The sequence below is a fragment of the Corvus brachyrhynchos genome, unplaced genomic scaffold (assembly GCF_000691975.1).
Source record: "Corvus brachyrhynchos isolate BGI_N302 unplaced genomic scaffold, ASM69197v1 scaffold239, whole genome shotgun sequence".
Lineage (NCBI taxonomy): Eukaryota > Metazoa > Chordata > Aves > Passeriformes > Corvidae > Corvus > Corvus brachyrhynchos.
Window position 1 is genome coordinate 9872749 of NW_008246057.1, and position 26656 is coordinate 9899404.

General features: G+C 38.2%; 1 protein-coding gene across 1 annotated transcript in view; it reads left to right on the top strand.

Annotated features, from left to right (window-relative positions):
- The window catches only part of LOC103623494 (metabotropic glutamate receptor 8), a 278245-nt gene that overhangs the window by 2386 nt on the left and 249203 nt on the right, over positions 1-26656 (top strand). The window contains exon 2 of the mRNA XM_008642594.2: positions 4787-5636. Within this exon, the coding sequence (XP_008640816.2) occupies positions 5127-5636 (510 nt within the window). The 5' untranslated portion in view covers positions 4787-5126. The remainder of the gene's footprint in view (positions 1-4786; positions 5637-26656) is intronic.

Genomic DNA, 26656 nt, shown 5'->3' on the forward strand with positions numbered 1-26656 from the left:
GGCTGCGTTTGCCGGGGCAGAGCCGTTCTTGCAGGGCACCGGGCTGCACCAGCAGCGCCTGCTCTGAACCCAGCTGTGCAGACTGGGGAGCGAGATTCTAGTGGGAAGAGGGTCAAATGAAAGCAGAAACAACAGAGAAAGCTCTCCTAGGGTGCCTGGGAAAATCTTGATCATCACTTGCTAGACCAGAGGTGGAACCTGTTCTAAAGGAGTTAGTAGTGATGGGGTTCATTCATCTTTAAGCCCAACCAAGGGCAGATGAAAATATTCAATGTTGTTTCCTTTTTAAAAATTGTAGGCTCCTCTCCATTCTCACTCCAGCAGAAGGACCTGTGCCAGATTTTCACAGGGTAGCTCGTTGGTAAATGGATATTTGCAGAGTAGGAAGTGAAGGCAGGTGCTCTGGGGTATTTGAAAAGGGGCTGATCAGACTGAGGGGAGACATCAGACTGCATAGGGTTCCTGTAATAGTTCCTGTAAATGAGATGCTGAGAGTGATTTGCCTTGAAATCCTGATTATTGGGTAAAGGTTACCTCTGTGGCAGGGGCACAGCAAACCATTACAGAAGAGCCAAGGTAGATAAGACTACTTACATCAGTGAAGAATTCTCTTGCAAGTTAGGAGTAGCGATGTCAAGGCCAAAGGTTTTCCAAATTCCCTTTTGTTGTCAGCAAAACCCATTAATCTTCTATATGTGTCGGGCTACTGTATGCAGGTGGCAACTCTACCTGTTCTGTGTGGAAATTTAGCTATTTGCTTATTGTGGAATGCTGTACAGGAGAAAGAAGCAACTTCTGTGAACATTGAGTAATGTTAGTAAAATAATTCTTTCATTGTTCAGAGGTGTCAGTAGTAAAACATCAAAATAATCACATTTGTTCTTTTTTTTTCCTTCTCAGAACTTACTAACGGAAATTGCCATTATTTTGTTTTCATTCAGTAAAACCAGATCAGTTTTGTATTGACTGGACAATCTGATTTTTTGTGAATGGGTTTTCACTCTAGAACTTCTCCTATCCTAATTCACAGAATATTTGTTTTATTTTATTTTAGTGCAGTTCTAACCATGCTTTAAATGCAATGACAAATTAGTTTTTTGACTCAAACAAAATTTTAAGTATTTTTTCTGAGGTATTTTCCCCCTCACTTGATAGCTTATTTTACTTTACCCTTACTCCCTCAGTAAAGGGTCCATGTCTGTGTGCGTAGCAATGTCAGCTGTAAAATGTCCATCCTGCTTATGCTGCAGAGAGTACTCCTCGCTCCTGCGGCTGTCTGTAATTGTGAGATTTTTTAAAACTGTATTTCCTGATGAACATATTGAATCCTTCTACATGTTTTCAGTGAAGACTTCAGTGCCAGCTGAAGACGGCTCTTTCAGGAACCTCGTTAACAAAATAGAAACATTTCCTATATTTACTTAAGTATTTATCTGTCACTCAACTCATTATTTAGACCATTTCATTAACATAAAGAGGTTCCATAACGAGCTTGTCTCTTAGTGCAATGAGTGTGCGGTTGGAGTAATGACTGGTCTGGGTTCATTCTGATGCATTGGTTCTGGCAGTGTGGTGCAAAAAAATATGCAACCTTGAGTACCAAATATCTGATAAAGCTGAATGATTTTATGAAGGAAGTAATTTCAGAACCAGACACTACATGCAGAAGTTTCCATCTCCCCTGTCTTGCAGTACCCCGCCTCCTTAGGTTTAAAAATAAATATATATTCTAGCAGAACAAGTGGAGGTTTGTGCTGAAATACTGACTTTAAAAATAGCAATATGTTCTGATAATGCCAGATATTTTTAATGAAATAAACCCAAGAGAAGCATGTATTACAAGGTGACTGGAAGAGAGGCTTTGTGGTGCACTTACTCCCGGGCTGTGCTGGGGAAATATATAAATTTTCTTCTCTGAACTCAAGTTGCTAGTGAACACCAACTACTACAGTGGGGAACATGGTAAATCAAGAATATATTTGCATTAATTCAAACTTTTATGGTCAATTGGAAAAGGACAGCATTTTACTTCAAATGAAATCTCTGCACATGAGAAAAGTTCATTCAGGCTTTATAGCCCAGAGGCCTATGCTTTTTTCACTAAAATTCATTGATAAAAATGGAATTAATTTAGATCATATGCTTCCTGCTTAGCTACACAGACTTGCAATGTTCTGTAAAAGGTAATATTAATCAATATATAAAAAGCAGTGTGCCATGAATAAGTTAGGCAGTATAATAGAAGCTTTTATTTCTTAGGTAACATTAAAAAAAGACTAAAAGGTCTTAAATTTTTAAAAAGAACACTTTAAAATTTTATTTCTGTTTTACAGACAAGCACTGGACACTTGATGTAAGAAACATACTTCTTCAGGAATCCATGCAAGCTGAGGCAAAGCAATTAATGCTTATGAGGACTATAATGTTGAAAAATGCAAATTGCCAATTCATTTGATTTTCAGTCAGTTCCAGATAAAGTATTAGACTGGCGCTTGGGCTCACTGTAACTTCTCTATTGTTAGAATTTGGGTTGCAATTGTTGAATTCATCACTATTTGTTTTCACTAAGACTGACACTTGCTTTAATTTCTGGGCATTCTTTGGCTGTAAGGAGTTAACCTGTGGCTAAAAAAGAGAAAAAGCAGCATTTCTTTCCTTTGGGAATATTTTCCCTTTTTCAGTGGCGCTTTCTTGTTCTCCATATAGTGTTAAATAAGAGTAGTCTTATCTTTTATTCCCTTAGTGAATTGCTCCTTGTCTGGTTTGTGCAGACATACATGGACTAATGAGTTCATTGTGGAAACATGAAGCAAATTGCCTCCATGCCTACTTTAGGTATACTCTTTACTATTTTGAACCCATAACTGGCTTTTTCTAATAAGGCAGTCAAAACAACAGATAATTGTGGCTAGTTAGTAGTTCAATCTTTTCTCTATAGCGTGGACCATATGAGAAACATCCCATGGGCCTGGATCAAATCACACTGTAGTGTGAGTCAAGTTGTTCAGTTTGTGAATGACTCTGAGTTTGGCTCACAGAGCTGAAGCCTAGGCAGCTTCGTAACCTGTGTGCCCAAAAAGAGCCAAGGGAGAACGATGGGATTATCACATAAAACAGCATAGACTTTGTTTCATTTTTATTGAACCCTGGGCCAAATTCAAGCAAAACTAAATGTCAAGAACCATGGAAAGTCCTGTGTGCTGCTCTCAGTTGCAGTGATTTTATTCATATCCATTAAATCTTTCATTTTCAACTGGTTCTATTACCAAATCAGAGTGACACACTTTCACACTCAATAAAAGACTTTCCATTGTGAATCCTTTTCTCAGGTCTTCAAATAGCCATAATTTGAAGACTCCAACATCTTTGAGCTTAGTGTTATCATTTAGGGAAAATGTAACAAAATTAATGTAAGGAGAGGATTATCAATTTAAAGCATTATCAAAGTGAATTTTGAGTTTTGTTACCACATGATATATAAAAGTTTTGTGGTTTTGTCTGTGGTTGTCTTCCAGTGTGACCATATTTTTGGTAGGAACCAGTCAGATCACTAAGGACAAAGTAGATATTTACAGATGAGCCTGATGCCTGGATTTTATGTATAGGGAATGACATAGACACTTTTTCAGTGTGATCAATTTCATAGTAAATAAAAATTTTTTAAAGAAAAGGATCAGGTGAATTGTAGCTTAGGATGTCCACTGCTCTCCATAGCCTCTAACAGATGTATTGAGAGACTGGTTCAGATGCAATTGCCCAGAGTGTGCCAATCTAGTATCAGGTAAAATTACTTTTCCCTTTCTTCTCCTCATAAGTTTAAAAATTTATTCAAGCATGTATAATTTTGTTAAGAATTGAAATAAATGAATGCCTTCACTTGAGAATTAAAGTGTGGGAAATTTGGAGATATTTATAACAGTCAGTCAGGTGTTTAAATATGTAGGCTGAAATCCTCATCTCGTTAAAATCAGTGGGATCTCTCCAAATGTCAGTGCAGGCACAACATTGTTCCTATTTAATGTGGTCCAAATGCAAGCAGAAAATAGAGACCTTGTTAATGTTAAACCTCAGCTCAAGTCAAATGTTGGAAAGGGAATGTTGGATGTTCAGCTGGTTTCCCAACATAATATGTTGTGCTCTTTTTTGCTTGAGAAATCAGCTACCTTTTCATAAAAATAATTTAGTGTTAGACATTATCTTGAAGGAGATTTAGATAAATAGTTAGCCCCCCCCAAAGTGAATTCCATTGGAGAAATAATCAGTTTAACATTCAAATGAATTGAATTGTACTTGTACTGCATTGGCTGAAGTACTTAAATTCAGGCGCCCTGATTACTCCATTGTCATAAATGAGACCTCTCCTGGAGTGAGAGTGTAAGTGGTTATTGCACTTCTGTAGGCTGGAGCAGAATAATACAGTTGAACAGAATAATGCAGCAAAACAGAAAATACAATGTGTTATGGATCAGGTCTGTTTCTGGGTGTCACGCAACGCGAAGGTAGATATGAATAACTGTTCAGAATTTGAATACCAAGCTAAGTTTAGTTCCCCTGATTCAGCTGTTGCTCTGCTGGCATCATCAATTTCCTGACTCCTAGTACAGTGCAGCCAGGTGTTCAAATTCACTGAAGGCCAAGATTTGCTCACTTAAAGAACATTGAAAGTAAAACCTAGGTGATGTAACTGCTATTCAAAAGTAAATACACTGTGTGACAGGTATAAAACTGCTGAAGTAAATGGTATTTCTCACTGTTTTTTAAAAATTATTTTTTATTTTTTTTCCAGAAGTACCTCAGCTGTAGGGCAAAATACAAGGACATAAGCTACTGACCTCCTTTCATCATCAGGACCAGACATACTACCTTACTCCTCACCATCAGTTAAGAGCAATTGAAAAACCGCCTCAGAAAAGCTGGTCAACCCATTCCATCAGTGGACATCTTTTGTAAAACACATTTTATGTACTTCTGCTGAGATCCTTTTTTCTACCTACCTACCACATGGTTCTATATTACTTATTGGGCACTGATGGTAGCCTCCAGAAAGTGCAGCTTCAAATGGTCAGCCTCATCCTTTAGCAAGAAGAAAACCTGGATACTGGATAGCAACAACGTCTTCAGAGAAAATGGTATACGAAGGGAAACGATTGGTTTCCTGCCATTGTTTCTTCCTGTTAACAGCCAAATTCTACTGGATACTCACTCTGATGCAAAGAACTCATGGCCAGGAATATGCCCACTCCATTCGACTGGATGGGGACATCATCTTGGGAGGACTGTTCCCTGTTCACGCAAAAGGGGATAGAGGGGTGCCTTGTGGGGAGCTCAAGAAGGAGAAGGGGATCCACAGACTAGAGGCAATGCTGTATGCAGTTGATCAGATTAATAAAGACCCTGATCTTCTTGCCAATATCACCTTAGGTGTCCGTATCCTTGATACGTGTTCCAGGGACACTTATGCATTGGAGCAATCCTTAACATTTGTGCAAGCATTGATAGAAAAAGATGGTTCAGACGTGAAGTGTGCAAACGGTGACCCACCTATTTTCACTAAGCCAGACAAGATATCAGGTGTGATAGGTGCTGCAGCAAGTTCTGTGTCCATTATGGTTGCAAATATATTAAGACTCTTTAAGGTAAGTAACATTTTCTATCTTTCTTTTAAATTTAAAGAAGAATGAAATAAGTGAAGTAGTTGTGTTGTGATACCTTCAAAAAAGAAAGGACACTTTCCACATTCAAAATCTGAAATGGCTGGTTTGCCCTTTCAAAGCAAAGGGGAAAAAAACACCTCAAAGCAGTGTTTTCAGACCCAATTTTAAGGTGCCAAGTGCTTCTCTTAAAGTTCTGAGCAATCTGTGCACATTTTAACTCTTTAGGGATTTGTATCCTTACTTTATATTACTCAAATTTGGTCCATGTTGAACATTTATGCTCATCAAGACTGGGTTGGGATTGATTTCCCAAATTTCCAGGAGAATGAAATATAAGATTTTAACACAAATACATTTGTTGGAGGACCAGATAATTTCCTTACATAGAAAGATATGCCAGTAATAATCTAGTGCTACTGATGTGCATGTCTAGCCAAATGAAATGTGCTGTAATAGCTTTGATTTCCTTGAAATTTTAACCTCCTCCACATTTTCTACAAGGTGATATTTTTTCCAGACTTTGTTATCACTTTGTGAGAGCTTATTTTTAGGCAACAGTTCTACTGGCACTTGCTTTCAAATACTTTATGAAGCTCAGACATTCTAGATAATGGAAAAGTAAACCTGCCACTTTTAAATTTGCTAAGTTAGATGGGAAGATGAACACATTCGAATCAATCAACTTGGATGGAAGAGATCAGGCAGCAGGTGTTTAACTTTTAATCCTATGCAATGGCAAACAGATATGGTAAGTTGAGCACATTTTTCTATGGAACATGGAACAACTGTAACTTATGCCTGAATCTATTACTGCCCTACCACCCACTGTTCTTCTCATCCATTAATCTCGCCTTATTTCATACAACTTTACAATCACCAAAACTCACTTAAAGACCACTTCTTTGACTTTGGTGCAGAAGATTCTGGTAATGTTTAATATTGCTGTCATGTATTTTGAAAAGTGTTGCATTTGTTTTCTAATGGTTGTAACTGAGATTGATCAGTAGCAAAGAAAGATTGACTTCTTCTTACGGTTTCTCAGAAAAGTGTATTTCAGTCATTTGAATAGAGATTTTAGTCCTTCCCTTTGGTTCTTCCTTGAAGGAAATAATGATGGATTTACAGTTCAGTGGAGGAACAAAGTGACTGCTGGATTGTTTCAGGTATTCCTTTCAGTCTTGAAACTGATGCTCAGCTGCAGTTACTGCACAGGTTTGAGAGTCGTGGACTAGTTCTAGCCATATGTTTTACTTGTGAAAATCAAGTACACAAAACTGAGCTAAGACTTAAAAAATGTTCTATATGGAGAGCACCTCTGGAGCTGTGCCTGGTGGAGAGGCTTATCTATCCTGGGAACCATCATGCATGTTGTGGGGGGTGTCTTTTGTTTAGTTCACGTCCCTTTTTGAAGTTGTGCTATCCTATTAAATAATGCATATTTCTGAAATAATGATAGATGGAATGGTCACTTTAATACGCATTATAATGCAGGGCCACGTAGACTACGACTTACACCCGGTTTTGAGTTGAATACGGTTCTATAGACTGATTTAAGAAACTAAGCCTAGTAAGACATGCATTAACTGTGAATTAAGAGCAGCAAGAAGGAAAGAGGCCTATGAATTGTCTAAGATAGCAGCAATTTGTCTTCTGAAACCTTGACAGCTACCTCCTGATTTACATTATGCAATAAGATTGCAAATAACATTCTACTGCAGTCTTAATCAATAGAGGGTCACGTGATATCCCCTCTGGGGAAAGATCTTATTTACCCATTTAATTGATGTAACACAGCTGCTGGCAGAAGGAGGAGACATCTCTTTTAGTTTTAAATATAGATCCTGTACAAATATTCTTAATAATGTAAAAAAAAAGATAAATTATGACCTTTAATGCCTAATGGTGGACCAACGTGTGAAATCTGTTTATACACCTTCCTCTCAGAAGTGAATCTCTTTATGAGTAAAGTCTTCTGGATAAGGCTCTGCATTAGAAGCACTGTAGAAACCACTCACACTGGTTATAGTCAAGAGTATTAGGAAATTAAGGGTCATTTTCCAGAAAGTTACATGTATAACCCCATTTGGATTGTACTCAGACCAAAGACATAGGCTGAAATTCTCAGCTGATGCATCCCCACAGCTCTGTAGTTGAGGACCTGGGCCTTGGCCCGTGCTCACAGAGGCTCCAGGCATGAAATTGTGTTTACTGTATCTTGATGTATGTCAAGGTGGGACACGCAGCTGGGGTAAATGCCTATACTTTCATTGAAGTCAGCAATCACCGTCATGCAAATGCCCGTTTCCATTTTATCCAGGATGAGTGTGATTCATCCATGTTTCTGTTTAACAGTACTATTTAGAAAGTTGAACCTATAATTTGAAGTTCAGTATTGCTTTAATACCTATTCTGAAGTTCCGAAATGTCAGGACTACATATTTTTGAGAATATTATTATCCAGCGAAATTTTAATTTGTAATGAAATTGTGAGAAGTGTATTGTATCTCTCAATGTGAATACACAAAGATAACCTAAGAAATACTACTCTCAGCAGCTTGGATTTTTATGCTGCTATTTTTCTTTTTCTTGCAATTTTTTTTCTTTCTTTTATTGATTTTACAACAGAAAACATACAGGTCAATAGTCCTATCTGATGATCTGGTGGATAGAATAAACCTTGATTGATAGTCAAGGTAATCTTTTATCTAAGTGTTTTCATGAGAAGAGGGGAGGGAGGCCACCACAGAAAATGACCTCTATCTATAGACTTTCTCCTGATCAAATGGCTTGCCTTGAATTCTTCTCTCTCCCTTCTCCTTCTGTGAATTTTGAGGTGCATTGCTGCTTAGGAGGTGATTTTCCATAGGACTTACCCTTCGTAGGTCCAAAACATTAAGGTACAAATTTGGACAGACTAAATTTCACTCATTGATGGTTTTAGACTTTTCAGAGGCACTTTACACACAGGAAACACTGGAGCATGGAATTAATTGTGTGAAAGTGAACCTGTTATTCCTTGATTATCATACAGTTGTTGTTTTTTGCCATAATTTTAAGCTGTTTTTAGCAGGGAACATCAGGAATGGGCTGCTTCACAAAGGACACAGAGACAAGGGACCACGGATTGGTAGGATCTGTTGAGGAGCTGGCTGTCTCAGTTAAGCAGCTCTCACTATCACAGAGGCAACCTTTCTATTGACTCAATCTGTCAAGATATTACTTACATCCTTCCTTATATTTGTTTTTCAGAAATTCTGTTTTCCTGTAGGGTGCTTAGGCATGACTAGATGGGAACTTTTATCTGCTTTGTGTGACACTTATAAGCATCTGGGTTGTTTCCCAGGCCCCCCAAACTTGGCCTGAAGGAAACAAGAGACTATGTAACCTAGCTCACTTCATGTACTATGTTCCCTGTATTCAAAGCTTCTACTTGTTTAATGTCTGAATAACTTATGTCAGTGGTTAAAATCTGCTGGAAAAAGAGAGGCATTTGTTTATGCTAGTGTCCTCACATCTAAACACCACATACTATTTCTGAACTCCTCGGTGCACTCCATCTGTCACCTTCACACATCATCTAGCCAGTGTCACACTAGGAGCAGCCTAGGGATGATGGTTTGCATGCAAATTGAGATGGGTGGACAGTATGCTTGGTGAATTGTGATCTCAAGCTTTTATGTATGTATTTATGTACATGTGTATAAGGCCAAATATTCATCAACAGCTTTGATCCTTTCCTTGCCTTGCTTTGCCTCGCCTGGCCTTTCCTTGCCTTACCTTCTGTTTTCACCAGTTTCCCAAGGCTGAATTACTTATCGCCTCTTTTTGGTCAAATTCCCTTTTTGTGGCAGAGCTGTAATCCACTTTAATAGCTGCTGTCTGAAGGGACTAATATTCACTTCATGCGCATTTGCCTTATACATTTCATACACGTTTACCTCTTCAGAAGTACAAGTACAAATGGTATTATGGAGTAACACTTTCAACTTTATGGCAACCATCCAAAATACAAGGGATAGTTTCTTTCAGTAAATCTAGAAGTGAATATATTAGTTTCAGCAGCATTTTGCTTATTCGCTTTGTTTCATTGCCTCATTTTGGATTTTAGTGTATATCTTTGCCTGGTATCTTTGCACATTTACTAGAGCTATACCTGTATGATACTATTTTTATGCTTAGTTGCAGGTCTTTTTATGTTTGGCTGCCATGTGGCACTTTTGCTGCCTTGTGTTCTCGACCTGCACAGAGCAGCAGACAGCCCTCCCAGAAATGAGGGCATTACCGTAGTACAGAGGCTAATCTCACTGAACTTCATAAATGCTGGGCTTTGAATTTAAGTTGTGGCAATGGAGTGCATCTCATGAAAGGAATATGATGTAAATAAAATGTAATAACATGTTACCACCTAATTTCAGAGAGCACAAACATGCTTTTGTGAGGCAACCTGAGGCATACACAGATCCCGATCTAGACTCTATATCTACAGAAATATTTGCACCTCATGAGCTTTGCAGACTTCAAAGGCTCTAGGAAGATGCAGGAGTCAGTCTGTTCCATGTGTTACTGCAGGGCCTTTCCATAATGGAAAAGCTGTATTATATACTTTAAAGAAGTAAAGATGAGGCTCAAGAATTTCACCCAACATATTGGTACTCATTAATAAAAAAGTGTGCTGCACTGATTGAAATTTATCAATTTTCCATTCGCTGTGTCCTGCTACATGTGTCAATATTTTCCACTGCATACCATTTGAAATTTGTAATAGGAAGATTTTTTTCCTGGTGGTTAAAACATATGGGGAAAATTTTGTGTGAAGTGTGAAGAAAAAATTGTTGTAAGTAGAGAGAAGATGACTGAAACATATTTTTATTTTGTTCTAGATAATTGAACTTTCTGAATAATTTTTAATTATAAAAGGAACCCATATGTGCCATTTAATTTTACAGTGCTTTTTTGTAGCTTAGTACATACATATATCTGTTCAGTGCCTGAGCATCTTCTCTTGTTATTGGCTGGAAAATACCTTTATTAGAATTTTTTTTTCATAATTGAACTTCTTTTACATAGAAGAAACATTCATATCTCTTTGCTCCACAGCATCTTTATATTTCCATGGCAGTAGACACTTGATTATGCAAAGTCCCTCTTTTAACTCAACCATGATTCTTCTGTCAGTACCAGGTTAAATGTGTGTGGTTGAGAGAGGCAAATACCAGGTCAACACCAAGATAAAATTATAGGTACAAGAGGTACTTTGCTAGCATCAGTAATGAAACAGTTGCCAATTTTTTTAGTTGCAGCCAGAGGAAATAATAGGTTTTCAGATTCTGTGAAAACTGCTAGCACTTATTAACATCAAATTTGATTTGTGCTAAGTTGCTTGAGGCAAGAGAGTACAAAACCAACTTGATGCATTCATTTATTATTTTACAGTATATTAGTTCCTTAAATATTCCCCTAAAACTTTAAGAATTTTGGTTTCTCACAGTCCTAGATGGAACCTGTGGTTAGAACAAGAGGGTAATCTGTTTTTCTGTGTTATTTTCGTTTGTTTGTCATTGGTTTGCTACAAGGCTTGAAAAGCATCTTCTGACCTTTTTGTGCTTCTCTTTTGTCATTTTGATTTGCTTGTGTTTAAGCATTTCACAGGAACAATCAGAAGCTTGGTTATCATTAATTAAATGTTTGAGATGTCTCCCCTGCTTTTGTAGGCATGTTGAAGCTGTCTTAAATGTTGAGGGTGTTACGTCATTCCATAAGTACAATACATGAGCACCTTACAAAGAGATTGTAGCTGTTAAAGACCAACAATCTGATTTTCTTTTTACTTCCCTGAGGGCAGGAAATAGATATCTATATATATATCTACACTATCATTTCCCTCCCCTGAAGGAAACTGCATATGCAGAGAAAATTATTTCACCCTTTCATGGCTGAGGCCAGCTGATACAGGCAATCCATGCCCATATCCCATACTCCTTTATTTCCCCAAATCATGGGGCTGCATGCAAATTACCAGGAGGGAATGATTCCTGACCCATGATGACTTCTGAAGCCTGTCAGAAAATTGGGAGACTTGGCTGGCACAGGTCGTGGCCAAGTTATGGACTGTCCTGACAGTCTGACAGTGGAGGCAGCAGAGCTGTTGCTGAGAGATGTGCTCTGAAATAATGTGATTTACCAGCATAGGCATTGCTGCTGATTTCTCAGGACAGAGCTCCTCTGCTCCTACATCACACTGAAGGGAAGCCAAGACACTGCAAGGATCATTGACACTTTTTCAGTGCTGTACTACAGCAATATTAGTTTTATTAGCTGCAATGAGAACTAAATTAAGACGACTTTTTCCCCCTGGTGTTTAATTGTTTCAGTACAGTAGCAGTTGGGCAATATGAGTAGTCCTGCATTCTGACTGTCATCAGAAACCAGGTGCTATTGTGTTCAGCCAAGTGGTAGATTTTGTGTGTTTGCTTATTTCCATTCTCATTATTTTCCCTAAAGCATATTGTGCTTTTAGGATTAAACTGGTTTAGAGTGCTTAAATGTATATCCTTGTGCTTCCTAGCATTTATCAGAGAAAAGTAGTCATCAGAACAAAAGTCTAACTGGAGGACACTAGTTCCACAGGAATGAATTAAATAGCCAAGAGCAAAACACTCCTCTGGGCTGGAATCTATATGTACTCCCAGCAAGGTATTATGTCCCCTATCACTCTGACAGGAAAATAAAGCATTTAAGTAAGGCCTTAAATTCAGAGGCTGTTGACCCTTGGCTGTCTGTGTCCTCAACAGAAAGAATAAAATGCTTTCAGAAGGGAACTGGATCAGATCTATGAGTATGGATGCATCTTTCTTGTTTACGGAAAGATTATGGGTTGTTACATGCTTGGACTTGCATCAGATAGAACCTCTTCTCTTTGGAAGGCTTTGGAAACCTTTGATGGAAGTGATAGGAGATTTTATAAGAAGACTTCAAACACCTGCAAGGGTGGTGCCAGTTTGTTAAATTCTTCCTCACTTTCCTTTGGAAGGAATTTTACTCATCTCCTTTTCTCTTTCTTTTCCCGCATGCTTTATTTCTTTCTCTAGTTGTCTTAAGAAAAGCTACTTTTTGACCATGGTTGCCAGAATTTTTCAAGTGGCTATTTCATTCCATAGTCTTCAAAGAAATTTTTTTTCAGTCATGCTGAATAAGCAAGACTCTGACCGAGTCACAGTTTCTGCAGGTTGTGAGGATGAGTGGATCAGCAGGAGGAAGAGCTGGAAATTAGGAAACTTGTGACAGGGATCTATCTATGGGAATAACAGGAAAAAAGGGAAATGCTTGTTGAAAGATTGAATTCTAAATGGACAAGGGTCTCTATTTTTTTTTACCTCCCTGTAGGATTTCTTATCTGGCACTTCAGGTAGGTACTGGGCTCTAACTCTTTCTGAAATAAACTATTTCTGATAGCAATGTTGAGATATTCCATGGTATTGTGAGATCTCTCTTCCTATTGTATTTCTTTTACAGCTTGAGACTGTGGGACAGGAGCAAAAGTGATTTCTCTGAGGTGAAATAATTAGTCTTTTGAGTTTTGGCTTATGTTTTTTCACTAAAGGTGCCTCCAGCATTTAGTTATGTAGCAGCAGTTTTTGTAGAGGCAGAATCAGAATCTCTATTCCTTCTTCACTGGTGCATTTTGCACACAGCTCTTCTATAAATAGAAAAGTAGCAAAAGTATGATAGCCCATTTTAGGTATCATTCTCTGAAAAGTACCTAACAATCTCCATAAGATTTTTATTTTGAGTGTGGCTCTGTTATGTTTAAAATGCCATCACAGTAGTCTTCCAGGCAGGGCACAATTTCATTAAGCAGCTCCATCGCATTACAGGAACACTGATCCCCTAAAGTGATGGTTACTCTCATTCAGATAAATTTTCTTTGTTTTTTGCTTGCAAAGTGCTGTGAAATAGTAAGGTCTTAGTGAAAACTTATAACCACAGTTCTACTTAGGTGATTTGTTAGAGAAACTATGGATCCTGCAATGGCTCTCTAGGCCTGACACTTTGGAAACAAAGCCCGAGAAATGAACTGAAAGAAGGGCTGGGTTTCTTGCCATTCCAATTTCTTCTCTGGGTGCCATAAGTATGCTTTGGTTTTATCAGTAATGCTGAAACACAGAAAGTGTCCTAGAAGAGCTGACTTCCTTGAGGGCTGTCATCTAGACAAGAGCTTGCCAGTCTGGAAGATGTGCTGTGTGAATGTAGGTGAGGTTGCAGGAGGTCTCCAGACTGACCTCCTTATTTGGATCATATGTGAGTGGACTGTTAAATAAAGTGGAGCGTGTTGAAATTCAGTGCTATATAAGACAATACCTACTGGCTAATAATAGAGAGGAGAGAATATATAGCACATATATGTGTGCTTTGTAAAGGATGTTTGCAATATTATTACATTACTGTAAATTCACTGGCTGTGGACCACATAGTCCAAACAACCTTTCAAGACAGTGCTGTGGGAGAAGAGAATATATCTTGGCAATCTGAGACAGGAACACATTTATCATTAGGAGCAGCATAAAAAAACCTGGGGAATTCAGACTGTGTTCACTGCTATGGTGTCCAGGACCAAACCAAAACCACAGAAAGAGAAAAATAGGCTGTCAGGGCTGGTATCATACATTGAATGGAAAGTGCAAAGGCCTTGGAATCCCAAGACTGTGGATGTCTTGCTGCAGGGGCGCGAGTTGTTTTAGGATTCAAATTTCTGGCTTCTTCTGTGTTCATGAGACACAGACAAGTAGTGTAAGTATCTATGTTTTTCTATAGCCAGCTGGATAGGACCTACTTGTTGAATTCTGCTTACTCAAAAGGGAAACATAGTCTGATTTTTGTGTGACTTTTAGTCTTGCTTACATGAGGAAGAATCCCTGAGAGAACAATGAATTCCAGGGAAGCCAGTGAATTATACCACTCTAAAACTGGGTTTATCCAGAGGCAAATAATGTCCCGTGTCCACTGAAATATTGTGTCATCACTGTTAGTAGACTTTGAGTACAGTTTGTCCAGCAGGCACATAGCAAAAGTGAACATGGGTCCTCTACTGCTTTATGCAATTTTCAGATATTATCATGGTGATGCACTATTGGTAGCAGTCAGAAAATAGATAGGGATACAGTCAATTAAAAGAGATTTTTCTTTTTTTAACATGGGACAATAATGACATTGAGGGAGCTGGCAATTTGGTCTCCGCAGACACGCCTCTCCAAATAATCGTTTTGTAATATGGATTAAATACAAACCTAACACTACAAACTCCACTCATAAAGAGGAGTTAGTAGAGCAGAGACACATATAACTAGATCTAGGATATTGTTTCAGGAATTAAAAATATGGGCTGATTATAAGAAAAAAATATTGCCAAGAAGTTGCCTGTTATATGTTTTCTAAAGTTTAATCCAGTTGTGTGTTATGAGAAAAATGCCAAATTTTCTACTTCCTAGATTTCTAAAAATTAGGTTGGATAGAAGTATAAAAATATGCATTTTTTGTACCAGTAGGAAAATGATCTAGGTAGAGCAGCCAGTGTTTCCCTCTTCTAAATTTGAGATTTCTGCTTGACATCTTTTGCACAACAAACCACAGGATTTGAAAGTTACCAGCTGCTGTATTTGCTTTCCAAAGTGTGAAGAAAACATGTATTGTCCTGAGGATTAAAGGGCTGATTCTCTTTGTTCACAGTTCAGGCAGAACTGAAGTGTTTATAATGAAAGTAAAAGCTATTAAAAAGCAAGAAACATGAGAGAAAAATAACGTGTTTGTATCTTCTTTGTTGGATAGGATTTGATGATGCCCTTAGAAAGTTTTAAGTGTAAACATTTGTCTTATTAACTAGCATTTCTTTTGTGCATGTTGCAAACACTTCCACTTGCAAATCCTAAGTGCAGTCAGAGCTGTTGTTTCAACCCACTGGGAACTGTTTTGCCAAATATCATCTGAACAACAAAAATTCATCATCTGTGAGCTAGTTCACATCTCCAATACTAACTGCACAGCATTTTGGAAACTGGATATGTAGGGTATTTGAGACTGCAAAGAAAAAATAGTATTTCTAGTGCTAGTTTTGGTGACTGGAATAAGATGGGAAGGTAGCTGTGCTGTATATGGGAGCATGAAAAGCTTGCAGTTGGAACAGATGCTGAGAGTGCCCTGTGACTCAAGGTATGATTTCCTGCCATTCCTGCCAAGTTTCAAAGCTTGTGGGCTTTTTTTTCTCTCCTTATTTCTATTTTTGGGCTGAATAGCAAAGAACTTGTGCTTCAAGAATGAAGATTCACCATTCTAGTTGTACTTGTTTTGTTGTGTCTTTGCATACACATCAAATAATTATACTGGTCTGCAGGAAAGAATGAGAGTAAAGATGTAAGAAGCTGATGAAAATGCCGGGTATTTTTGGTATGGATCACATAATCACTTGGCTCAATGGCAAGCTGCAAAGCTTTGTCTGAGTGTGACAGACTTCCCTTGCTGTGTGGTACTGCTCGTTGAAGCCTTACATCCTTTGTCTTGCTTCAGTACAGATTTTCTGTGTGACCTTGGGCAAGTCACACAGCAGCGAATCCTCAGCCTGACGGATGATGCCTGTGGAACAGAGCGCCCAGTGGCTCTGGAGGACTGATGTCCAGGGCTCCCCCACCCCTGCTTCCTTGGTTAGAGCACTTCTGTGGCTGAAGGGATTTGTGAATATAAAGGCTCCTTGATAATCAGATATAAGAGTAAGGGGTGGGGGCACATAAGTAGTTCAGATAGCTAGTCCTTAACGAGGGATTCCTTGTATCCTCTTACATAGTTCTCTCCCCTGGGTTTTGCTATGAAAGGAGATTATCCAACTCACAGTATAATTTAAATATGCAAGTCATCAGTCTCAGGAGCAAGTGGTGAAGCCTGCCTGACCTGTAATCAGAGGCTGTACGTCCCCCTTAGGAAACCATGGCAGTCAAAGAAAGAGAGCTCCAGAGTCAGGAAAAAGTATTCGGATTATTGCTCAATAATATTAAAATTGTTAAAATTAATATCTGCAATCTATATTAGAGTGATTGGGAAAAAATGAACGTCTATCATTCTTACAACAAAGCATGAAATTAAGTAGCGTGGGATGAAAGAAAATTAAGATAGGTGTGTGTGCAAATGTACGTTCTACTAGGATGAGAGGACTTGTGTTCTTAAATGTTTGAGAAGAGAGACAATCAAAACAATCTTGTAAAAGACTTGCTAGCTGACCATTATGCCAGTATATTTCTTACTGTCTCAGGAACCATTTTTTTTTTGTTTGTTTCATTTTTCATGATGGTTTCATTAAGTTTGCTTGCTTATCTCCAAATTGAGTAAAACTCCCTAAGAATAGGCAGCTTCTGTCAATTATGTGGTGAATAACTGCCTCATCTATTTACCAGGAGTAGATCAGGAGCTAAGAGGAGATTCCACACTTTTTAGAAAAGGTGATTCCTAATTTGAAATTTCATTGTCTTTCATTGTTGTTTTTAATCTACCCAAAGCATGAATACAATATTATGAGCAAGGCTCTGCAAATAATTAGTTAGCTTGACAGCCGAGCTGAAAATAAACATTGATTTTATTCTGAATCAAAATGATCATGTTTTAATGAAACTTGGGCGCTTCTTTATTGGGTTGGGTTTTTATTTTTTTGTTGTTGTATTTTTTTGTTTGGGGTTTTTGTTTGTTTGGGGTTTTTGTTTGTTTGTTTTGGTTTTTGTTTTATTTTGTTGAGAAAAGCTTTCCAAAATGGTTTCTTTTGTGTTAAATGATAACATGTATTCTGTGTGAAACAAAATATTTTATTTCTCTTTTGGAGATTTTAGAGTGTAAAATAAAAGTGATGGGTTTGAAATGTCAGTCTTGGGTACCATTCATTAAGTGCTGGTGCCCCTCTTGCCACACTGTTTACTCATGACTTAAGGCTCTTGGGCAAATTCTTTTGGATTCGGAGAAGGAAATCAAATATAACTTAGGAGATGGGACAGCTCATCTCCGACAAGGACAGACAAGGCTGCTTTATGGTAAAATTATGAGCTCTGCAGAAACAGGGCTGCCTGTGCATGCAGTATGCCTGAACTTCCACCCTGGGACTTCTCTTTCTGCCAGAAGAGGTCTTATCTCACCAGTCTGCTGTGTGTAGGACTTTCCCTGGAGAACTCTAATCTCAAAACTGTTTGGTAAAATGGGTCTATAATGGTGCATCTTCTTGAAAATTCTTGCCTGCTCTTCTACCTCTAAACAGCTGGATGCGTGTGAGTGCTGCTGTTGCCAGGTGCTGTCTATTCACTGATGATAAGCTTTCACAATGGGAAAATTTTATTTCATCCATGCTAAAATTCATTAAATGTTCGTTAGAGTAATGACTTGAACTTAGCTATTACCATTCCTCACTGAATACTGGACTATACAGTGAATTACTCTCAGGCGGGTCCAATGGAAGTTTAATTTTTTTTGAAAACATGAACAGCTAAAAAAAAGAGACTTTCATGTCCAAAACCCCTATAACTCAATGGTTAGTTGTTCCCAGCTGAGTACTTTATCCACCAGGCTATCAAGTATAATTCAGGCAGCTACTGCAGCCTCATTTTTCCTTTGGAACATACTTGTGCATTGAGAGGATAAAGTACAAAAAAAATGACAGATACATGATGACAGAGACCAAAACCAAAGGAAAACCTTTAAAGAAGTCCCACTAAATGCCATGGGAAGACCTAAGAGTAAAGCAGTTTTGAATACTGAAACATTCCTTTATATGCTTTAGCCACGGATTTCCAAGATTTCTCTTAAAGACTAAGCTTGAAAGTCTTGGCCAGAGCAGTAACACAAAATTCATCTCACTCCCATCTGCCCCTGTCTAGTTTAATAGAGATCTCAAGGACAGACCCCTGTATTCATATGAATGGCTGAGTCATCCCACATGAGTCTGAAGTGAAGTGGACTTCTGGAAGTGCCTATATATGTTTGCTGGTCATAGATAAAGACACAGTGATTTTCAAAGACTGGGAGTTTCTAACCACCTCCTGCTACATAGCACTGACCATCTCAGTTTTGAACTGTCTAAATGCCAAGCAGCTCCTTCATCATTTAGGACTGATATCTCTGCGGTGCAAAACCCTTGCCATGAACTGTCTTATTTACTTACTCTCATAAAATATGGGTGTTTTTTGTTCTTGACATACAGGCTTGAAATTACTTTTGATTTGTTTTACATGTAGGATTTTATAGAAGGAGAGTAGAAATTTTTGTTTTGAATAGGGAACATTGGAGGACACTCCCACAGCAGCTATTGACAGTGATATTTGTCATTATTTCATTCTTCAGACTGTTGTGAATATTGTAGTTACTACAGTTATTTAGGCAGACTGATTCATAATAATAAATAATGTATTTAACTTCACAGTTCCTATTTGCAGTAGTGCTCCTGATTCCTCCCTATAATACACTACAGACCATTAAAATATTAAAACACACAGAAAATGAATCATAAAAATAATGCAAAATGGAAAAATAAAGCAAATAACTGGACTACAATGGAAGCTTTTTTTTTTTTCAAACCTAACATACTAGTCTTTCTAAACAGTGATGTGGCATTCCTTAACTGAAGGCTCAGGATGTGGAGAGGGCAGGAGAGGAAAGGGCAGCATACAGCCAATATTTCTGCAAGTTCTAATAAAATAATACAGCAGTCATGAATTTATTTGAGATACTTTTCAGATCCACTGACTGAAAAATAATGAAGTTATGGAGTTGGATGTCTTTATGAATCTTCCTGATTTTATTAAAAGCTTCTCTTCTAAACACTAAGGGGGAAAAAAGTGAAGAAACATTATACACATACTTATTCCCACTTTGTAAGAGCTGAATTCTGCTCTACCTGCACCATGTCACGTGCCAAGGAGGGCAGAAAATGATGGCAGGAGCCTGAGAACTGAGCACAGGCAATGCTCTGCACCCCCAGCTGCCACCCCCGGGCACTGCATGAGGGCCCCTGAGGACATGAGAAATGCAATATCCCTAGATCGAACTTGCTATACATTGGACAAGCAGAGCTGCCCTATGCCTCAAACCACCTTATGCATATGCTAATATTAGCATCAAATTTTATCTGGCAATATATCAAATAGGGTCCTTGCTTTGGTTTACAAAAACCAGCCATGTGTGATCTTTGATGTGCTGGAGCAGCCTACCCTTAGCCAACAAATAAAAAATCATCCACCCTGCCTACAGTGGCAGGTTCGTCTTTGTGCCAAGAAAGCCTGCAGCAGCTGAACGCTGGCTTTGCAGGACGGACATCTCAGTATCTCGGGCCAAGGGTTTTCTTGTGGGTATGGGCTCAATTTCCATACACTGCAATGGGAATGTCTGAAGCTGGTGTAAAGGCGCTAACTGACTCACTGAAATTAAGTGCAAAATGGTTTCCTCTTCCTTTAGTTCTGCTGGAAAGAATTACAGAATGGTGTAAATTAGGAAGCATTTATTGTTACCTTAGAAAAAAGTGAAAGGGATACTTAGGTCTTATCATCACAAATGCCAGTGTAGCACTTTGGCGTGGATGATGATCATAGGAATGACTTAAAATTCTCTCTAACAAACCTTGATAGTAATACTGCAAAATGCAAGATGCAGCTAGACCTGTCCTAGAAAATCTTAAGAGCATTTGATATATTCTTAAACAAAGGATTATCAAATAAGCAGCAGTAGAAAACAAAGTTGGTGAAATTCTGCTGCTAATAAAACCAAAAGTAACATTACTCCTATGTATCCTTGATCATTTTACAGTGCTACATGTGAGTTTTTTTTGAAAATGATTTAACTTGCTGCAAATGATGGCTGAACTGGCCGTGTATCACTACACATTTTGTCTGCAGTGCTCAGGAATTTAACACACAGAATGACAAGTGTAATTACATGCTTGTGAAACATATGCCATAATTTATGGATATTAAGCAAGTATAAACAAGAGATCAAATCCCAGTGTAAGCAGTCATCCAAGAAATCATCTTGACATTTATTTCATTAAAATCTTTCTTTCAGTACGACAGACAGAACGTACCTGAGTTGCACTCACAGCACATCTGCAGATACTTGCCAATTATTGCATGTTTGCAAAGCAAAGGATCAGATGCATGCATGCAGCTAGCATTTAATTTTCAGTTACATTTTGCACATGTAGTTATGTCGATGTTTATCATGCTTATTATTATCCCTTATTATTTTCATCATCACTATTATTACTATTATTATTAATCTCCCATAGGTGATTAATATACAGGACTTAAATAGAAACAGCCTTTTTCACCTGTTTACACTGTATGTTAACATTCATTGAAATTTAAATTAGAAAACTGAGTGAAAAAGGCTCGAGCCCTGGAGAGCTGATGGTTTGTTCACTTGAGATCCTGCTAGGAAGAGAAGCAGAAAAAGAGGAGTGAGACATGCTGGGTGAGGTGTCCCCAAAAGATTGGTGCTGTACACATTAGGCACACCTGCAGGTGTGAGCAGGGGAGAAGGCTGGGCACTCAGACTCCCAGCTGGGATCTTCCACACCCTCTGGCTTACTGCAGTGCTTAGAAGGCAGTGGGGATGCTAATACGGTGTAGATTGTAAAATTGATTTTTATTTCCTGTTGTCATGAAATGTCTTTGTCTGCCTTATCCCTCTTGCTAAGTGGTGCTTTATTCCATGAGCACTACCAGGGAACTGGAATAAGCCAGTATTTTGAAAAGGAGGGAAAAAGAAGGCGAATCTGGCAACAAGTCCTTGCCAGGGGCAAAATAACATAACTGATATAAACTGGTATTAATGTACAATGAAGTATCGTGAATGCCAGCCCACATGGAGGGATGGAAAATAGGTCTTAGCAAATAAACTTGAATGTCTTTTCAGCAAGGCTTTGAGTTGTAAAGGTAACAGCATTGACTTCTGTAAATCTCAGAACCACAAGTGATTCTGTGAGGTACTTTAACCATACTTCATTTAATAAGACCATCATAATTACATATATTTTTAAAAATTCTTTACGTTGATAGTAAATTAGGTAGCTTGGGTTTTATCTGGATAAGCTTATGCTCAGGGATAGAAAGGAAGGTCCACAGGGATAAGTCCTCCTCTGCTAGCTACTGCTGATATTGCTCTTATGCCAATGCCTGATTCTGTTAAGGAAATGTTTTCTTGCCAGATTGCCAGTGCTCCTCTACAGCCACTCTAGGCACTCCTTTCCTGATTATGAGCCAGAAACTGAATGGTTGTTGCAGCCAGTTTTCCGTGAACCTTTTTACTTATCCAGCTTGTTTCTAAAGTTTTCAAGGAATATCTGTGAGACATAAAAGAGCATGCTGGTGGGAACTGCAATCTCTGTATTAGCCAGAAGGTCTCTGACGGCCTTCAGGTGAGGTGAGCAATGGGGAGAAAGGGGGAGAAAACTGCCTGTGAAAGGCAAGAAAATGAGACTGTGTCAGGGAGGAAATCTACAGAAAAATTACAGCAAATATACCTGCTCTCTGTTGATTGTATTAGCTTACATTCCTGCCATCAGCTTAGCAAGATGATACCAGTTGTATCATTTGAATGTATTGTTTTCCTATTAGTTCAGTCACCCGAGATATTTCAAGGTATACACACTCAGACAAAAGAAATAGAATTTGTGGGTCACAATTATTCCTGTTATGTATCTTGCAATATAAAATTCTGTCTCTTTGATTAAAACCAAAAATAATTTAGCAAATACTGACTTAATCCAGAAGTTGTTGCTAATATTGTCCTGTAGCGAGCCTTAACAAAATCATGATGATTTAGCATGAGATTAGGAAAACAGCTACTGCTTTGTTTGTGCTTTAAAATTTTCAAAAGAGTAATCTGGAAGAATATTTGAAAATTAGGCATAGAATCATAGAATATATTCTTGAAAATTCAGGGGATGGAAGGCAAAATTGTCAGGGCATGGTACTGTCAGGGCACTGCTATTGCAGCGGGAGGCTGAGGACAGAAGACACATCTGTTTCAGCCTGCAACCACCATGTGAGCAATACTAACTTACTACTGCAATATTGTGGCCTGCAGGGTCCTGAGCCAGAGGACTATTTAAAAGATTAATTGGCTGGAAAGCATTCAGCACCTGAAATCTATCTCTGCTGCTTGACTTTCAGATAGATAAAGTCTCAAGCTTCTTTGCACTTGAAATGTCTTTTCGGGCTGGAAACACTCCATTTCCCCAAACACACAGAAAGTGTGCTTGTTTATAATGAACCATAATATTATAAAGGATGTCATGGAATACCAGGATACAAACTCCCATGCTTAATGTTTTCTTCACCACACCTACAGTCTTGAACAGGTGTAGTAGGTTTCAGAAAGTTATTTGCCCCGAAATTTTCCACATTTATTGGATGTTTTCAAGAATACAATTGTTCCTGAAAAGGCTATTAACATCTCCTTTGATTATTCATTTCACCTGGGAGGTTTCTGGTATATGCAGGGTGATGGGAAGGCAGGAGATTGTTTGCAAAAATCATAGTCCCTCCGCAACTTCCTTTTGCAAGGGAACAAGTACTATTAATGTTTCTGTCTTAGTCCATTCCCTGTAAGATAATAATGTCAGACCTTTTCCAGTACCACAAACCTTATTGGAACAAACAAAATTTGCTTTGGGAATCCCTAGCTTTAACATGGCCTATTCATTATTCTTTAGCTGTTCTCCTAAAAGCTGTTAGGCTTTAAAGCACTTTGCACCACTCTGGAATTGGCTGCAGAGCAATCAAGCATGGTGTAATTTGCCATCAGCCTCATTACTTTTCCAGCTCTTCGAGATCTTTCTCTGCTACACCTGTGGTATGCCTCAGTATTACTTTTAAGAAATACATGATGCAAGTCCTGGGTTCATCTGTACGTGCCACAATTTGGGTCTCACTGTGACCAAGAGCATGACAGTGATCCAGTGATTGTGTTCAGGTATCATCCTGTATTTCAGAAGACTCAGAGGCACAGGTGTATGATAGGGTTTTAAATCTCTGTTGTCCAGCTGAAACAATGTTTAGACTTCATGGTGATAAACATTGAGGCTGTTAGGTAAAGAGGAGTTTGGTCACAGACAAGCATTCTTGTGTGCTGGGGGACCTGCTTTCCCTCTTGTGCAAATCTTGGCAGTGAAAAATTTCCAGACTCACTGTTTCAGACATGCAGTTCACTTTTTTCCTTTTCAGTTCAAAAAAATAAAGAAGCTAGGAATTAAATTCGAATAAAATAATCAAATACATATTGTAGTATCCATTCCAATTTGCTCTTTCACTGTTTACTAAGAAAGTACAAAAAACTGTTCTGTTTAACTTTTTGCATAAGTCAAGGAAACACAGAATTATTATCTCTATACCAACATTTCCTGTCTCTGTTCTTCTGTATGGCATATAATGTTTGCTTGCTTCATAGGACCCATTTGAATAGCTTGAGTAGCAGAACCTCACGTGTGATTTATTTTTTCAAGTTTTGAAAATAAACCAAACAAATACTATCTGTTCAGTTTGCTTATGAAAATTTATACATGGATGGAAAAAAGAGAAATTTCAATATATGTGACTAATAAATTAGCAGTCTGTGGTCCAGAGAGAAATGGAAAATTGCAGCATTAAATCAATTTTGTGTGGTAACATAACAGAACAACAGATTGTTTGGGGTACTTGAGGTAACCACCTTTCCCTGGTAATATATGATTTTCAGTAGCACTGAGCAACACATTCTTCATCAAGTTTATAGTGAAAATTTCTGACAGTGGCAGGTGAGGAATTAGTTTTGAGGATGATGTCCTTCTGGTGGCTCATGCTGAGAATGATATTATTTATATTAACTGGCAAAATAGCCTGGCAGCACACAGGCAATTACCTCAATTTTATGTTTAGTGCTCGTCTCATAAATCTATGTAATGATGGCATCCCTGTTATGAGCTTACATTAACTTACTGGTTACAGTAATTCTATTGAAACAAGTAAATGTCCACTCTGTGATGAAGGTAGTACAATTATGGTATTCCAAATAAATAATTGCTTGAGCTATATATAAGAACAGATCAGGGCTTTTTTTAGGAAACATTAATTGCACAATTAGGTAGAGCTTTGGTAGTGATTTTTCTTGCATATGTGTGAATTTTGTTCTCCATAAGGATTTTTTCTCAAGAAGGCAAAATGATAATTGTGGATTTCTTTTTTGGCTACATCCTGTCCTCCAAAGTGGTGTTTAAAGTCATTAATGGAGGTGAAGCAAAATGCAATATATGTCCCCTTGGTATTACCACAACCCCTTTATTCCCTATAATAGCTTAGTCTGAGATGATCTGTTGAGATGCAAAGGCAGAAGATGTGCTGATTATCTTGCTCTTTCATGAGGTATTTATTACTGACCACTGCCAAAGATAGATCATTGGTTTGTCCCAATATGCTACTGTAAGAGGAACTGCAGATGATTTGTGGGTGACTTGTATTTGGTATGAAGCTGGAATTTACAAGAGTGGGTATCCAAAGTGTTAGACCAAGTAATTACTGGAATCACACTCCATATAACATTAACTTTGCACTTTGTCAGCTAATACATGTGTTCTTTTCTTACAATATATTGAAATATTTCCTTGGCATAATGGCAGATGGGAAATGGGTATCCTTGTAGCCTTTCAAATGTTCCCATATTAGTTAATAGAGAGGAACTTTAGCGTCAGTTGTCTTAGGGGAAAAGTTAAGTTCGAAAAATATTTTCTTCTTCCATGAACATTAGAAATTTATCTTAATGTGCTGACCTTGGCTGTGCACACTTAAAGCAGATCCATTAAGGTAAAATTAGCTTATGAATTACCCAATTTGATAGACTACCTGACCTGCTAAGTACCTGCAAAAAATTCATTCAGGTATTTTTTGTCCAGAGTGCTTTATTATCTGGTGGTGAATGCTTCATTATCTGATGATAACTGCTTGGGCTGAGCTGTCAAACGACTTTAACAGAAAACAATGGAAAAATTCAGAAATCATGAATTGCAGGCATATTACCTACAATTCAAATTTGGCCAGCAAAATGAAGCAATGAAGTCAGATTTGGCACAGGCAGGGATTGAGACAGACTACTTGAAGACCCTCTGCCTAGACTTAAAAATAGACTCACATTTACTTGTGAGTACGTCTGAATTGATGGCTTCTGTGCCCTTGAGACGCATTTTTAAGTGTGGCATTTGAGGAATACTGCAATTCATGGGTTACTATCAATGACAAAGGTTTGGAGTTGCACCCTTTTAATAGGCAAACCCATTTTTTCCTTGCCAGTATCTTCAGGGACCTTTCTGGTTTCACTGCTATGTAACAGCCCTATTAAGATGAACCTCTGGCTTGATGCAGTAAGGGCATTTGGTGTGGCTGGGAATGCTCTGTCATCACCAAGGGTTATGCTAAAGGGATTGGCAGCTCTGGAAGCAGTGTGGGAGCCTCAGGTATTCAAACATGTGAAAGGAGTTTCAAAGTTTTTGCTTTCATCTCCTCTCAGCCTTATAGTTCACATGATGGCTTTGGAAAGGGTACGAATCAAAGATACTGCCCTCTTTTAGAGGACTGGGACTTAATAAGGATTTTGCCTATCAGATGTGTCCAGGACTGAAATTCCAGCTGTTATCACTCACTTGCTGGGTGGCAGCTGGCAGATGAATGAACATCACAGGACCATGCTGAAGGATGTGGTCTGTATTTTCCAGGCAACGTAGATTCAAACAAGCAGAGGGGTGAGAGAAGATAAAAATGGTGACATTAGTGTAGCAGTAAAGAAGAGGGAACAAATTTAAATGTACACATCTTAGAGGATATTTTTTGGTTTACTCCTGTCTGATAATAATAATAAAAATGATAATATTATGGTCCCAATTTCAATGGGAGAAGTGTCACTGCATCAAATGACATAGCTTAGAAATCAGTTACTGATGTCTTTGTCATGAGTAAAATTTTTTC